The sequence below is a fragment of the Suillus plorans genome (assembly GCF_016647745.1).
Source record: "Suillus plorans strain S12 chromosome Unknown HD556scaffold_34, whole genome shotgun sequence".
Lineage (NCBI taxonomy): Eukaryota > Fungi > Basidiomycota > Agaricomycetes > Boletales > Suillaceae > Suillus > Suillus plorans.
Window position 1 is genome coordinate 182,441 of NW_024537418.1, and position 15,130 is coordinate 197,570.

The 15,130-nt window shown below is 47.8% G+C and overlaps 6 protein-coding genes across 6 annotated transcripts; 2 read left to right on the forward strand and 4 right to left on the reverse strand.

The window, feature by feature from the left end:
* Positions 1 to 219: 219 nt before the first annotated feature.
* On the forward strand, positions 220 to 2,995 carry HD556DRAFT_1309061 (uncharacterized protein; the record flags this gene model as incomplete). The annotated part of the gene is made up of 12 exons (XM_041300230.1): positions 220 to 236; positions 305 to 361; positions 390 to 462; positions 537 to 950; positions 1,015 to 1,084; positions 1,227 to 1,396; positions 1,526 to 1,592; positions 1,902 to 2,012; positions 2,194 to 2,304; positions 2,520 to 2,619; positions 2,736 to 2,919; positions 2,954 to 2,995. 12 exons carry the CDS (start codon positions 220 to 222, stop codon positions 2,993 to 2,995), a joined length of 1,416 nt encoding a protein of 471 aa, XP_041159333.1.
* HD556DRAFT_1480737 (P-loop containing nucleoside triphosphate hydrolase protein) lies at positions 2,951 to 6,297 on the forward strand. Its single transcript, XM_041308624.1, has 12 exons — positions 2,951 to 3,497; positions 3,549 to 3,601; positions 3,655 to 3,689; positions 3,750 to 3,784; positions 3,838 to 4,169; positions 4,221 to 4,328; positions 4,384 to 4,452; positions 4,501 to 4,798; positions 4,851 to 5,216; positions 5,273 to 5,464; positions 5,521 to 5,881; positions 5,931 to 6,297. The coding sequence occupies exons 1-12, from the start codon at positions 3,322 to 3,324 to the stop codon at positions 6,177 to 6,179; spliced, it is 2,274 nt and encodes a 757-aa protein (XP_041159334.1). The 5' UTR covers positions 2,951 to 3,321; the 3' UTR covers positions 6,180 to 6,297.
* A 117-nt stretch (positions 6,298 to 6,414) lies between these two features.
* On the reverse strand, positions 6,415 to 7,660 carry HD556DRAFT_1444169 (NADP-dependent oxidoreductase domain-containing protein; the record flags this gene model as incomplete). Its single annotated transcript, XM_041306735.1, has 9 exons — positions 6,415 to 6,571; positions 6,627 to 6,676; positions 6,726 to 6,854; positions 6,914 to 6,980; positions 7,028 to 7,123; positions 7,159 to 7,282; positions 7,342 to 7,433; positions 7,490 to 7,577; positions 7,633 to 7,660. 9 exons carry the CDS (start codon positions 7,658 to 7,660, stop codon positions 6,415 to 6,417), a joined length of 831 nt encoding a protein of 276 aa, XP_041159335.1.
* Positions 7,661 to 8,555: 895 nt separating this feature from the next.
* HD556DRAFT_1444170 (NADP-dependent oxidoreductase domain-containing protein) lies at positions 8,556 to 9,790 on the reverse strand (the record flags this gene model as incomplete). Its single annotated transcript, XM_041306736.1, has 9 exons — positions 8,556 to 8,712; positions 8,782 to 8,813; positions 8,863 to 8,991; positions 9,052 to 9,118; positions 9,166 to 9,289; positions 9,340 to 9,420; positions 9,480 to 9,571; positions 9,620 to 9,707; positions 9,763 to 9,790. The coding sequence occupies 9 exons, from the start codon at positions 9,788 to 9,790 to the stop codon at positions 8,556 to 8,558; spliced, it is 798 nt and encodes a 265-aa protein (XP_041159336.1).
* Positions 9,791 to 10,821: 1,031 nt separating this feature from the next.
* Positions 10,822 to 12,628, reverse strand: HD556DRAFT_539391 (lamb YcsF family protein). The gene is made up of 12 exons (XM_041310900.1): positions 12,561 to 12,628; positions 12,387 to 12,493; positions 12,316 to 12,336; positions 12,197 to 12,261; positions 12,024 to 12,144; positions 11,889 to 11,969; positions 11,658 to 11,841; positions 11,555 to 11,606; positions 11,460 to 11,499; positions 11,281 to 11,388; positions 10,957 to 11,222; positions 10,822 to 10,886 (listed from the first exon to the last, which is right to left on the reverse strand). The coding sequence occupies exons 2-11, from the start codon at positions 12,429 to 12,431 to the stop codon at positions 11,151 to 11,153; spliced, it is 789 nt and encodes a 262-aa protein (XP_041159337.1). The 5' UTR covers positions 12,432 to 12,493; positions 12,561 to 12,628; the 3' UTR covers positions 10,822 to 10,886; positions 10,957 to 11,150.
* Positions 12,355 to 14,594, reverse strand: HD556DRAFT_1480763 (uncharacterized protein; the record flags this gene model as incomplete). The annotated part of the gene is made up of 11 exons (XM_041308625.1): positions 12,355 to 12,897; positions 12,951 to 13,247; positions 13,297 to 13,697; positions 13,749 to 13,754; positions 13,800 to 13,892; positions 13,953 to 14,007; positions 14,058 to 14,104; positions 14,161 to 14,212; positions 14,266 to 14,322; positions 14,375 to 14,416; positions 14,468 to 14,594. The coding sequence occupies 11 exons, from the start codon at positions 14,592 to 14,594 to the stop codon at positions 12,779 to 12,781; spliced, it is 1,296 nt and encodes a 431-aa protein (XP_041159338.1). The 3' UTR covers positions 12,355 to 12,778.
* Positions 14,595 to 15,130: the final 536 nt, after the last annotated feature.

A 15,130-nucleotide genomic window follows, 5' to 3' on the forward strand; every position in this document is an offset into this window, starting at 1 on the left:
ATTGCCCCGCTTAACGATCACGGGGTATTGCCTTCTTCCTAAATTTAGCTGGAGTCGTCTTGCAAAGTCACCGTGACAATAATAGTCTCGGGTTCGCCATAATCTTGGTCCAATATCACGAACTAAATCTGCTACGGTAACGGATCACGAACTGTTTCTCCTACTGAAGACGACTGAATTCAAGTATGTGGGCAGTGTGGAAGCATTGAAGGAAGCCCTATGTCAGCCGTAGCGATGTCAGTGGAGTGTACCTCCGCAGCAATGCTTCTCAAATGAGTCAAGTGACCCTCTGACATCGGAACAGCTTATCTACCAAGGCGCTCGTGACCTCCCTTCTCCGCCTTACAATCGTGTCCAACAGGTCTGAGTACTGAGTAACGACCCCTTAGTCTATGGAGGTTACCATATCTCACCGACACATATACATCTCTTCTGATGGTCTCGTTTGCAACTCGGTCGGTGGTGAGTTACACTGAATCCTGCGCTCCGCCTGTAAGCTTCCATGCATGCATGCTCAATTTGTTTACAATACATAGACATGTTGCAACCAAGACAGTGGGCCGCGGCGCCCGCCCGTATATGCCTCCCCATTAACTCAACATCCTCCCTCTCGTGACGCGTTCGCAAGCCCAAGTGCAAATCGAAATGTGGCAGCCATCGAGTTTGCTGCGTTCGCAAACGGCCTCACCCATCGAGACGTGGTGGTCGTCACCAACAATTACACTGGCGATCGTTTGAATTTTGGTCTAGCTATGGAGCATGCTCGTGCTAAACATGCAGGACTGAAGGTCGTGAGCATCACGGTGCTAAATGCGGACGACGTGTTGCATGTGCATCAAGCCAATCAAGATGGGAAGGCTGTGAGACAGTCGGTCTCAGAGGTCTCAGAAGAAACATATGTATGCAAGGTCCTTGATGTCTATACAACGCCCGGTGGCAAAGGGGCGAGTGTCAGTATTTCTTCATGCTTCTGTCGGTGCTCATGATAAATCCACTTGTAGCATCTACTTCAAGCGCCCCAGTCCCACACGTTCACATGCCAAGTGTCTTGGTGACGTGCTGGTTGCACACTTGCATAGCATTGGTATTGTAGTTGTACATTGTCATGTTCCTGGACACGAACCTCATTCAGGTCTTAGTTTAGGCATCATTTACACACTAACATTCGGCAATGCTCCTCAATTTCACTGCTCCACTGCCAATTGTGTGACATCAAACTCGTGCAGCTTTTCAACTGGTTGCCGATGGCCACGTTGAAGTGGGACTCGGTTTACACATTGAACCGGGCGTCCGCCGTGCACCGTTGGAATCCTCTCGTTGGTTCGCTACCGGGATGTTGTGCCTGGCGAGTTATATGGCGGAGAACGGAACAGAGCAGAGATCTACCAGGGTGAAGGTACAATATTTAGTTAAGATTGTCTTCCAGTATTAACTTCTCTTACATTTCAGGGGCCCGGGCGTGCACGTTTGATGCTGATGAGCCGTGGCTCCGTAAAGAATGATGTGATTGTGTTTTCATGATCAGAACAATCTTGACGGTGTATCGCAACTTGAAATTGGAGCAGTAGTAGAAGAAGTTCGGGGCGTTCCTGGTATGTGCATGAAATCATTCCACCAAAGTCCAAAAGTAATTTACATAAATCAGCGTTGCGAAAGATTGTTCTGTCTCGTGTTTACTGCACTCCGTGTATGACCTCGTTGCGCGTGCCTGGATTCTCAATCTCCACTACGAGCGTATCTATGATTCGAACTAACCGATTCAACTTCCATCTGCATGGCCAGGAAATGCTGATGGACTATATGTCGCTGCAGGCAACAGCGAAGACGATCACGCTCCGGGTCCTGAATGCTCCAATTGATGCCAATTCCTGGCTTTGTGTACACTCCTGGCCGGCTGTCAGAGTCACCTGCCGAAGATGAAGCGCAGGTGGAGGCCTTACTGCGAACCTTCACTTCTCCCTCTAGAATTTCTCAATCCTCGTCTGATGGGGGTTCGACTTCGCAGGGTTTGGGTATGTTAGAAGGGAAGGTAAAGAAGAGTATTAGAGGTTAAGTTGTGCTGGTCCCTGAGTCAGATGCTACGCGATTCGACGCGTTTGTGGGCGATGGTGACTGCGGAGAGACGTTTGCTGGTGGCGCTAAAGGGGTATAGTACACGCTGTTCGCTTGCCTGTGATCCTGGTCAAAATACAGCTATCCTTGCGGCCCTCGACTATGGGATGCTTGATTCAGTAAGAATAGTTCCCGCCGCATTTGTGAGTAAGGTGGGGGTAAGATACTGGAAGGGAGGTGCTGCTGGTGCTCGTGAGTTGGCTACTCTTGGACGTAAATAGCATGATTCAAAGGTTTCTGTGCTCTGACAAGTTTTACAGTCTTCTTTACAGCATGATCCTGCAATGTCCTGTGGCCTATCTTCATTAAACGCTGCTCTAACTGCGTTGGGAATACGCATATCCGTTCTTCCGGGAAATAGAACCATCGTTGATGCCCTGGCACCATTTTGTGCTGTGCTTTGTTAGGTGCTCCACTGCAAGATGCTGTCGTGGCTGTGGAAGAAGGTGCAGATCGATCAGAAGACCCGGGGAATGAAGAAACGATCGATAAGGACGGGCATTGTATGTAAGCGGTGGAGAAGGATTGGTATTCCTCCTGGCCCCGGTGCTTGGGGAATCGCCAATATCGTGGTTAGGTTTGCAAAAGATATGGCCGTGAGCCCGGATCACTAGACTACATAGAAATATCCAGGTCACATTTAAGACTACAAGGCTTAGTCCTGCACGTGACATCATCGCGGGCGCCGCTGCCGCACCCTTGTCCGTGACTGCCATGATCCACACCTTCAATCTGATGCCTCTATATTTGTGGACCTACAAGAGCTCATACGGGACCTCCTGTACGAACCTCCTGTATGAACCTTCTGTATGCGATAGCAATTTTACGTGTCCTTTTGCAGGCGATTCTCGCCACATCCTTGCCATGTATGGACAGGCTCTGATATCAGAACAACACAAGTTGCCGAATAAGTCGTCGCAGATCTCTTCTGGTTAGCACACATGAGCCTTGGGAAGTTACTTCACATTTGCACAGGGAACAGCAATTCCACTAACAGATAATTATGCGCTGATGGTTCCTGTACACGGTGTACGAAATTTCTCGAGGCTTTCTCTGATACCTGCGAGTGGCATACCCCGAATTTCAAGTTGTGGCCGTGATATGCACTGCTGTAACACGCATGTCCGGGAAGGGGCTGGTCCATAAAACCAGAGGTCATTCAGATGTCGTGTGCATCACACTTCCGGCTCTCAGATACAATCTACTACCATGAACACATTTCTCAATAGACGTGGCAGACAAACTACCTCGTTAAGGGATCCATCTCCTGATACCACATCCGGTTCCGCCAGCCCTCCAGATACGGGAGTTGACATATCATCCACCGACTATGCCCACAGGCGTAGAGAGCTCATGAAAATGATGGCTGACCTCAAATCTATGGGGTGGGTGTTTGTGGATCTGACTATACAGCTTGCTCATGCGACCTCTTACAGTGCCGAGGCGCTCATCGACTTACCATCCGTAGTCGTCATTGGTGGACAATCAGGTTTGTGGTCGCCTCCTCTTGCAACCGCAACTGTACTCAACCCAATACTTCAGCGGGAAAAAGCTCACTCGTTGAAGCCGTCAGTGGGGTACGTCAGCAGATAGTTTGTCATTTTGTCCCTCGACTCATTTTCCCCCTTATGATAAAGATCAATGTCCCGAGGGACAGCGGAACATGTACAAGGTGACCCTACCACCATCGGTCACTGCATAGGATGCTCATGCTACTCTATTCAGATGCCCCATGGAATGCACAATGTCTAGTCATGCCACGTCGTGGTCTTGCTCTATCACTTTACGGATGAGCTTTGATAGTAACGGTAAAGACATGGCAAAGACTATTACAGTGCCCTTTGGTCGAACGATTACTGATAGAAATGAGGTTGAGGTTTGGCTGCGTCGTGCCCAGTCAGCCATTCTCAACCCGAACCTCCCTTCTTCGAGTTTCCACACGAAGACCATCGAGGAACTCAGGAGCGCAAAGAATACACTAAAGTTCTCCCGAAACGTGGTGTGTGTCTCCATTGAAGACCCCGATGCGACAGACTTGTCCTTCTATGATCTACCGGGTAAGTATATGTTGATCTGGATTGAGACAATACATTTAATGTGCAATGAAGGTTTGATTCAAAATGAAGAAGCCGAGACCGTTGCCCTCGTGAAAGGTTTGGTGGAACATTACACCCAGAAAAAGAACACCATCATATTGACCACCATTCCCATGAGTGGTACGTGTATAAACTGCGAACTCCTTTGTAACCGAATCGATACGCGCCCTCTCAGATGATATGGAAAATCAACAATCCATGAGTCTTGCCAGGGCCGCAGACCCTGACGGAAAGCGAACAATTGGTATGTCGCTCATATTGCAATATGATTAAACGACTCAAATTTGTTCAGGTGTCCTTACGAAACCTGACACGCTCGGTGCAGGCGCTATCAACCAGCGCAAAAAATGGGTAGAAATCATCGAGGGCCATTCGGAGGATCACAAATTGAGGCACGGTTTTTACTGTGTGCGTCTTCCTGACGACGCCGAACGCTCACAACGCCTGTCTCGTGCTGAATTGCAAAGGCGTGCTGCTGAATATTTCGACACAACGTCGCCATGGAATGGTGTGACCGACCGTCATCGGTTCGGAATTCCAGGTTTTGTCTCCGATGTCAGCCGACTGCTCATCCAGCTGATCGAGGAAGCGTGCGTGGACCTTCTAGCTCGCTCGCAACAACAGAACTCACATTGTTTATAGTTTACCACGCCTCAGAGAAGATATCGACAAGCTCCTTGCCCAATGTAACAAGGAATTCGATGGATTACCCCCGCCACTTGCAAATGACCCACAGATCGAGGTTTTGGGACGTGTTAATACATTTTGCGACGTCTTCAAGGGCTATGTGAATGGCAGTCACGAAAACAAACGTCTTGCGCAGCAGAATCGCGCGCTCTATGCTATCTTTAAGAGGGATATACGTGGTACTGCTCCTGACTTCAGGCCTTTCGAAAAGCCGGAAGAGTATGCTCCACTGGATGATACCGAGGGGAAGATGACTCTTACTGAACGAGATCCTGGAGTGAAAACGATGGGTATATATGAGATCAGCAAAGTCATCCAAGAGTATGTTTTCGCATTTTGTCGTGGTAGTTGAATGGTAGGCTCAATCATTCATCCAGGGCAATTGGATGGGAGCTTCCAAACAACGTACCATATCAAGCAAAGGCGAACCTCATCACTGGATTCATCAAACTCTGGGCTGCTCCGTCTGAGCGCTGTCTCGCTGGTGTCAATGATGTGCTCGACCAAGTCATCGACACACTCATTGGCATCCATTTTGGACGCTTCAGAGTCCTTGAGGGTTATGTTGGGTAAGGATTGACTTCTTACCGTTATTCCCTTGGCTCAAGTTGTCTTGTCACATCAGCAATTTGATCAGAACTCAGGTTGATATCTGCAAGGCACTCGCCAAAGAGGCTGTCAAAAAAGCTTTGGATTTGGAAACTACCCCATACTATACTCAAAACACGCACTATCTTCAAACACTCAGCGAAAAATGGCTGGCCTACTATAAAGTAGTTCGCCATATACCCAATCGCGCACCGCTTGCATATGAGTCCGTTTATCGCAGCGAGCCTCCCGAGTCCAAAGCTTTGAGGGCTCTTGCAGAGGCAGGGTATACAAATCTTAGCATACCAGATCTTGCGCGTCTGTTACCTCCCGACTCGCGCGAGAAAGAGCTGATTGTGATGGCTGATGTTCGAGCTTATTATCACGTTGCCTACAAGGTGAGAGTTGTTTATAGTCTGTGTTTCAACATGTTTATCCCCCGAGCAGCGCGTCATTGACCATATTCCTCTAACGATCGAGCATGCTCTCCACCATGCCCTGGCGGAACAACTGTCGCAGAGCCTTCTTACAAGCTTGCTGACGGATGTTGCATCTGGGTCCAATTTCTCTGAGCGTATGAACGAGTTGGTCAGCGAAGACCCTTCCGTTGCTCAGAAACGCGCATCGCTCTCGACAAGAAAACAACGCCTATCAGACATTCGCCGGAGACTCGTGACTTTCGGCAATAATGTTTAATTGCTGCGAGGGGGTCGCAATGTATTTTCGTCTGTTAGACTTCCGTGCAAATATAGATCTTCCCTCTTGTTGACCTCCTGTTGACCTCTGTCGTTGTTACTGTAGTGGTCATTGTATTTTTCTGATATGTGCTCGAACGTTGTTATCCTACATACTCGTGAACAAAGCAATAGGGTTCTTTGTTCGTACTGGTACATTGTTACCTAAAACAAGGAGGCACGGCTGACCTGACTCCTTAATCGACGTCGACTGGATTCCAGGTAACTGCGCCCTCCTTCCCGCGGTCCAACGCGTCAAGCTTTGCCATGTCTGTAGGTTCGATTTCCCAACCAAATACTTGGCCGTTGGATATGATACGTTCTGGTTGCGAGGATTTGGGCAAAGGCACAAATCTGGGTATAATCAAATCAAATAAGAATATAGGCAAATACCAATCGTGCCACTTACCCCCGTTGCAAAGACCACCTGACAAGAATTTGAGCAGGATCTTTGGAGTACTACAACACATTAATCATCATGACGCAAGCAGATACAGTATATAGTCACCTTTGTAGAGAGCTCCTGGATGAGTTGGTTATCGAAAGCACCACGCACAAGAGGGGAGTAGGCCTGGACAACGATGTTGTTCTTCCTACAATATTCGACGATGGGTTTTTGCTGGCAGAACGGATGTAACTGATGACAATTTCAGCTTCCTCGTAATGGTTGTATGAGCCAATCATAGAGATGCTCACCTCTATTTGGTTCACAACAGGCATGTCTAGACCAGCCTCGCGAATCTCTTCTATGTGCTTGGCTGAGCTGTGTGACTGTCAGCCGAGAGGGTACCTATGAGCGATGATACCTACTAATTGGAGACGCCGACAGATTTGATCATCCCGTTCGCCTTGCCGTCCAACAGAGCCCTGTAGGCGGCAAGACGTGCGTCCTTACCTCCAATGGCGCTGTGGGTCAGGTATAAATTATAATACGCTAGTACCTATCTTGTAAGCCATATAAATTGTTAGGAAGGTAAGACTTGCAAGATCCAAGGTTCGCGATCGAGTCTTTCAAAGCAGCCGTCGTGCCATCATAGGTGAAATCCTCATGGAAGACCTTCGAAGCTACCGCAACAAAGAGGACCAGATATGTGAGAGGTTGATGTCCAGGAGCTTATCCTCACTGATAAAGACGTCTTCGCGCTTAACGCCACTTTTCCCTACCCCAACACCGACTTGAACTTCATTCTCGTAGTACCGGGCCCCATCAATCATTCTAATGATCTAACTGAGTTTTGAAACTTTGACTGGTCACTGATGTGCAATACCTACCGGTAACCATTTTGAAGGGCAACCCTGCAAGCTTCCGCGCATTCCTCGTTCAGGTAGACACCAAGCCCAATAGAGGGCATGGTGTGGCCTAAACGATTTGTATTGATCAGATACTACATGGAATCATGATGATAAAAACTCACCATCAGAGAGTGTAACTGTTTCAACCATGGTTTAGAGCTGGAGGGTAAAGATAATCGGGAAAGAGCTGGCTATTTATGCGAGTTCGAAACATACAGCGTGCTTGGGACTCCGCTTGTGAATGTTACACGCACGGCTTACACAGAAGCCAGCCTCTTCGTACGGGAGTTGAGATGTTGACACGAACTTCGTGAAGGCAGCCAAGTATGTCAAGCAAGCGAGCCCAACGTGGGACTCCCTGCATACTAAAGGAAGGATGTCCGAGAGCACTTCCAGTCAGTGTTGAGTAGTTAGTCAAGCACTGACTGACGATTGACTGACCCAAGATGTCGACGTCATGTAGTATGGGAATGGTGCCTAGCCTGTCGAGATGCAATAAGTAATCAAATCCGTTGAAGAGAATCGGCTCGCGAAGATGACAGGAGAAATTGTCTGCGCCAAAGATGAATTTCTCCTTTAGCTATTGGATGTCCCACAGCTGCGTGAGTCAGCTTGACACGTAAACCTCTTCGTACCTCGGCTACTAACACAGAATTGAGTTTACGCGCGTGTAAGTAAGCGATGTGGCGTAACTCTACTCGATCACACTAGTAGAGCCTTTTCACGAGCTTGCTGACCGTTGCGTCTGGGTATAACTTCTCTGAGCGTATGAATGAGTTGGTCAGCGACTCAGACCCCTCCGTTACTCAGTACTCAGAAACGAGCATCGCTCTCGACTGTTTATCAGACCCGGAGACTCGTCTGTTAGACTTCTGTTTTAGGTAGTAATGTCCCAGTACTAAAGAACCCTTCACGATGTTCGAGCACATGGCAGAAAAACACATTGACCACTACACTAACAACGACAGAGGTCAACAGGAGGTCAACAAGAGGGAATATCTATATTTGCACAAGGATGCAGCCCTGAGGCGGCTGACTAGACTCCTTAATCGACGTCGACTGGATTCCAGGTAACTGCGCCCTCCTTCCCGCGGTCCAACGCGTCAAGCTTTGCCATGTCCGTAGGTTCAATTTCCCAACCAAATACTTGGCTGTTGGATATAATACGTCCGGGCTGCGAGGATTTGGGCAAAGGCACAAATCTGGGTGTAAATCAAATAAGAATATAAGTAAATACCAATCGTGCCACTCGCCCTCGTTGCAAAGACCACCTGACAAGAATTTGAGCAGGGTCTTTGGAGTACTACAACACATCAAACATCATGACACAAGCAGATACGGTATACAGTCACCTTTGTAGAGAGCTCCTGGATGACGGGGTTGTCGAGAGCACCACACACAAGAGGAGAGTAGGCCTGGACAACGATGTTGTTCTTCCTACAATATTCGACGATGGGTTTTTGTTGGCAGAACGGATGTAACTGGTGATAATTTAAACTTCCTCGCAATGGTTTGTGTGAGCCAATTGTAGAAATGCTCACCTCTATTTGGTTCACAACGGGAATTTCTAGACCAGCCTCACGAATCTCTTCTATGTGCTTTGCCGAACTGTGTAACTGTCAGCCGAGAGGGTATCTATGAGTGATGATACCTACTAATTGGAGACACCGACAGATTTGATCATCCCGTTCGCCTTGCCGTCCAAAAGAGCTCTGTAGGCGGAAAGACGTGCGTCCTTACCACCAAGGGCGCTATGGGTCAGGTATAAATCATAATACGCTAGTATATGTCTTGTAAGCCACATAAATTATGAGGAAGGTAAGACTTACAAGATCCAAGGTTCGCGATAGATTCTTTCAAAGCAGCCGTCGTGCCATCGTAGGTGTAATCTGGATGGTAGACCTTCGAAGCTACCATAATAAAGGGGACCAAATAGGTGAGAGGTTGATGTCCAGGAGCTTATCCTCACTGATAAAGACGTCTTCGCGCTTAACACCACTTTCCCCTACCCCAACACCGACTTGAACTTCATTCTCGTAGTACCGGGCCCCATCAATCATTCTAATGATATAATTGAGTTTTGAAACTTTGACTGATGTTCAATCCTACCGGTAACCATTTTGAAGGGCAACTCTGCAAGCTTCCGCGCATTCATCGTTCAAGTAGACACCAAGCCCAATAGCGGGCATGGTGTGGCCTAAACGATTGGGGTTAATAAGATACTACGTGAACCAATGATGACGAAAACTCACCATCAGATAGTGTAACTGTTTCAACCATGAATTAGATCTGAAGGGGAAAAAGCTAGCTATTATGTGCTTGGGACTCCGCTTATGAATGTCATACGCACAGTTTACACGGAGGCCAGCCCTCTTCATATACCGGAGTTGAAACGTTGACGCGAACTTCGCGAAGGCAGCTAACTATGTCAAGCAAGCGAGCTCAACGTGAGACCTGTATACTAAAGGCTTGAAGGGTTTTCAAGAGTCGGCACTTCCGGTCAGTGTTGACCAAAATAGTGAGTTAGTCCAGCACTGACTGACAATTGACTGACCCAAGATGTCATGTATGGGAATGGTGCCTCGCATAAAGCAGCTGCCAAGTCTGTCAGGATGCAATAATCAAATCTGTTGAACGAGAGGAACGCCTCGTGAACATAACAGGAGAAATAACGCTTGTCCGCGCAAAGATGAACTGCTTCCTAAATGAGTGTCCCACGTCAGCTCGACACGTATATCCCCAATAGTGAGTCGCCCGCGTCACCTCTCTAGCCCATCAAGTTGCGACTCGACACTTGGCTTCGCGTATTACTATTCATTCCCTCGGAAACCGGATTTGAGCCAGGTCATTTTTGCCATTTGCGCCAGTGTAGTATAAGCATGGTTCATCTTTTGAATGTTCGTAGTCACTTGCCAAGTCTTAGACGGCATTTCTCCCGGGCCTGAGAGACACCATCCTTGAGCGTCATCAGATTGATTCATTTCGTTATCATCAATATTGCGTTGCGATTCAGTAACCAAAGACGATGTTTGCATTTTATATTGATGGACCATAACGTCCACACAGTCACTCCGAACAAGCCTTCGACGAACCCTACAACTCGGTCAACTCACGACTAGTAAAACAAATAAACGCCCACCAGATGGCAGAAATTGCTAACGTGCCAGGTTCCTCATCCGAGCCTTCTACATAGCCTTGCCAAAGCTGAGCGCTGAGGCTAGATATCGATGGTGCCAATAAAACCCGCTGGACATCAGCTGGGAAGAAAGCGAACATGATTTCGGTTATGAATTTCCGAATCTCTTCCGAGCCTTTGATGTGTGACACTCATGTTCACACACTGCTGGCATCACACGTAGCAGAGTCAACATCTGGCCTTCAAGTTCGTATGATCAGAAATTAGAATCATGCAAGTACATAGATCAGATTCACTATTAAGTACTTACCTGTCACGGTGATAGCCGAGCTGAATCAATGGTACGCCATGACAATTATCCCATTAGTAGGGCAATAATAGTTGTATCATCCCAGCTTCAAGTTCTTCAAAGTTTGATTCATCTTCGAAAGCTTACAACCTGCACTACATGATAGTCCTCAGTAATTGGAGTCAAATTCTCGGACTGGAACCCCTCGCACTCGTTCACACATAACCGGCCTCTCTGTTGCTTTCGTCTACCAAAGCTTTCACTGCTTGCGCAATTTCCACTGCACCCTAAAGCCAGTTATATCAGCTTTGAATCAGATGCTCAATTACAAGAAGAGGTGCTCACTGGAGTATCAGAATGGCAGCATATGGAGACTTCAGCGACATTTGCTCCGATGTCGAGCAGCTTGCCTCCGACTGTAGAAACTTTATGGAACCTCAGAAGATTTGTTACCTGCGAGATGAGAAAGGATGTGAATGAGAGGCTGAACGCTACGACTACCATAGGCTGAAGGAGGTATTCACTCGTTGGCGCACGACCTCAACGGGTACTGGGTCATGCTTCCTAAAGTCCAAGACACAGGTGAATCAAAGTAACATGCGATAGCAGACGAACTAACTTCGTTATCAACAATTTCCCCTCGTCATTGTAATCAAGGTCAGCAAACCACTCTAAACTTTTCTCGTTATTCAGTCACGCAAATCAGTACAGCAGTGACTAACCTGCAATGAACGGCACACCCAGTTCTTCTGCAGCTTGTTGATGAGCTGTTCCAGCAAGCCCCATAAAGGCTACACCTTGAGGACTGGCCGCGCTAGATTTGAAGATTTTTGTGACACCAACGACTGCCCGTGCAAGGTCGATAGAGCGTGCTGTCTGACCATAGACAGAGCCGTGGGGTTTTATCTATGGCTATCTCAGCCACTGGACCGTGGAAATATGGAAAACCATACGTGATTCATTGGAAGGCCGTAGCGTTTCAAAAACCCGTCCAATGCACCTACCTGATAGATGAAGCAGGACTCTAGCTCGTCCTGCCAAGTCGTGAATGTTCTAATGCATTCACATTGACTGATGACATTGCTTACCGGCTCAATTGCCATCTCGCGACGCCCAAAACCTTGTAAATCAGGCAAGGAAGGGTGGGCCCCGACGAGGACGTTGTTGGACCTAGCGAGTGCAACCGTCTTGTTCATGACTGAGAAGTCGCTGAGAAGATTCGTTAACACAAAGAAGTCAAAGTTGATAAGCGGGACTCAACGAAGCATGGAATCCACAGGCGACATTTGCCAAATGGATTGTCTTCATAAGACCTTCGTCGTCTCCCTGTTCGGTACTCTCTTGAAACAAATGAGACCGTGTTCATCGTGCAATACATACCATAGTGTACAACGAGAAACCCTTGTGTAGTGTTGACGTGACGAACGGCTACTTATAATGACACGACTTACCTCCCCCATATCACAGTTTACGGTAGCTTTCAATGGTTTGCTCATCGTATATATGTTTCGCGTGGTGTCCGTCCGTAAAGTCAGTGTTCACTGAGGGCAAATGGCAACTTGAAGACAATGTCGCCGATAAGCTGGATATCCTGAAAGTACTGCCAATAATTAAAAGCAGGTGACCTTATGAGTCCAGAAGACCTCGGCCCGCGGTTACACATGCTGGTGGCTGCGCCCACGACAGTGTGAAGTAGACAAGAAGCAGTGTGGATCACAAGATAAAATTGGCTCCCATTTGTATCAATGACATGCAAGCTGTCGTATATAAGCATCACATGAGCAACTGTGACTATGTCCGGAACGATGAACAACATCAATGTATAGTGTTACACCTCATTTGCTCAGCTATCAGTACTCCACCTGGATGCTATTTTCTCTTGCGGAACCCCTGTTGTATTTTCCGGGGGTGTTTCATTGCTCGGCCACACAGTCTGAACAGTTTGGTCTAACAGAACTTCATCTATACGACTGCGTGATGAGTATAATGAGTATAACATCACGAAGCAAAGCTACCTTCACCAGCGTCTGAGTTGCTTGGCCGCGCATTTCTAGCCACCCAAGATGAATGATACGCAGGCGGAAGCCTTTCTGCAGGCGCGTCATGGGGGGGAATCAACGTGCCGGCATCATCTTCTCGAATGTATGGCACCACTTCAGAAAAATTGTCATTCACAAGATATGATGCGCCAATTGACGGGTTCAAGGACTGGACCCGCTCAGGGCTCAAAGAATGTATCACCGGGAGAGTAGACTCCCCAGACTCGTGATGGCGCCGGACAGGACTTAAACTGCTGTATCCCTGAGTGGCTACTAGGGAATGTTGTGAGTGCGTGAGTGAACACATGAAGAGTACAAGCACCTGCTTCAGTATCCGTAAAGGACGCTCCATAGACAGGCGGGACACCATGTGATTGTCCCAGAAACACGGATGGCGTATCCTGGATCATGCGAGGCCGTTTACCTCGTCTGTAACAGTAAACACCACCGAGCACTGCAATTATGGTGAGCGCAGCGCCACCCACTGCACCACCGATGATGGCTGCCCGTGAAGTAGAAGTAGACGAAGCCACTGAATTAGTATTCCCAGAGCTGGTATGGAGTGCAGAGACAATAGTTGTGGAAATGAGGGAGCCACCTGCAGTAGGGGCTGTCGTAGACGTGGGGAGGGATGCTGAAGGTGAGACTTGGTTCGGGCAAACCGTGAAAGTATTGTTGTTGTTTATCGCCTGCTGTTCTACTGCATAATCCGCTGTCCATCGACTGGGTCATCGTGAGGAACGAACTACTGTCTCCTTCGAGAATTGAACTCACTAGTACCTAGCTCAGGGTCAGACAAGTACTGTGTGCGTTAAATAGACTTACCAGGATCCATCGGACCAATATGATCTATTGTACAGGAAGTTATCGATCTTGATGTTCTCATTGCACACAGCCTGTTGAATACCTGCTGGAAGCCTAAATTATACCACGCGGTATTGTGAGTGGGTGCGTTGCCTTCATTCTCAGTTTACTCACGATTGATTGGTGCTAGTACCACAGGTAGCAAGGTAAGTAGCGTATGTTCCAGGAGCTGCGGAACAAGTGAGCCGTTGCGTTGAAACAGATTTAACTCGTATTTACCCGCATCAATTCCAGCTACATCGCCCGCAACAGCATCTTCCTGGCAACTATATGTTTGGACAACTGTTATTAGCGGACCATGAAAAAGAAGGATGTGAATTACTTCATGCAGAGCATGCTTAATGCAAATGCGACAGAATTGCAGCAGCAATCCGCTAATCATTAGTTCAGCGAACGTAGTGGATTGGCGCGATGAGAAAGGACCTACAAACTTGATCATTGCACCGATCACCGGGGGTGGTCGCGCTGAAATCGCCCACTACATCTGTTTGTCAAGCGTGTCAGTGCATGCCAAAGAAAGACTTGGAAACACCCACAAGCACTGTTGCATATTTGTCGAAGCTGCTGATATGTCATGCCTAGTAACTTATTGGTAATTTGCCATCGAAATCACTGTTGTATGGACTTACAAGGTGTTTCACCAACCGCGGTTGTGTACCAATCCAGTTGACTGCTAAGACATGTCGTGTTACCGGCTGCTAAAACAACAACTGCATGATATAGAAGTAAGGGGGCAACCCATGCAAGTCCCTGCATGGTCTACGGTCTACGTGGTGCCCACAGTATTGAGGTGTGAGGGGAAAAGGCAATGGATGGTTGGCTTGACACTGGAGCATTAACTTAATAACTGTCCATCAATGGACGGCAGTGCGACGGAGCCTCGGAGGCTCTTCTTAGCAGAAGTACTTGCGAAGTACCGACCTGAAATGCCTGGCACCTGAGGCAACAATCAAGTTAAATTTGATCGGAGCACAGGCAAGTTGCAACCAATACGTACAGCCGCGGCAAAGATTTGGTGGCCGAAGTCCTTGTCGTTTTTCTCCCCGGCTTGGCTATGTGACTCATCGATGGACATTTACTACTGCTGCGAGACCTTTGCGAGGCCCACGATGTTCGACTGGTAGTAAGTATAGTCATAAGAATTAATTTTGGTCCCTACTAGATGATCATTGTTTGCTTCTAAGAATAACACCAAAAATTCACACCCAAACTTACAGAGACTTATGCCAAGCGTTCTATGGAGCTATACTACTTGAACACATGATGTCAGTCACGATGTGTGTGGCTTTGGC

Bases quoted from the DNA above. Each gene is read 5' to 3' on its own strand.
- HD556DRAFT_1480737 (XM_041308624.1), top strand. From the start codon at position 3,322: ATGAACACATTTCTCAATAGACGTGGCAGACAAACTACCTCGTTAAGG. The intron at 4,453-4,500 runs GTATGTCGCTCA...AAATTTGTTCAG, and splicing joins TGACGGAAAGCGAACAATTG to GTGTCCTTACGAAACCTGAC. The intron at 4,799-4,850 runs GTGCGTGGACCT...CATTGTTTATAG, and splicing joins ATCCAGCTGATCGAGGAAGC to TTTACCACGCCTCAGAGAAG.
- HD556DRAFT_539391 (XM_041310900.1), bottom strand. From the start codon at position 12,431: ATGAGCAAACCATTGAAAGCTACCGTAAACTGTGATATGGGGGAG. The intron at 11,842-11,888 runs GTATGGTTTTCC...AGATAGCCATAG, and splicing joins ACGGCCTTCCAATGAATCAC to ATAAAACCCCACGGCTCTGT. The intron at 11,389-11,459 runs GTGAATACCTCC...CTCATCTCGCAG, and splicing joins TTGAGGTCGTGCGCCAACGA to GTAACAAATCTTCTGAGGTT.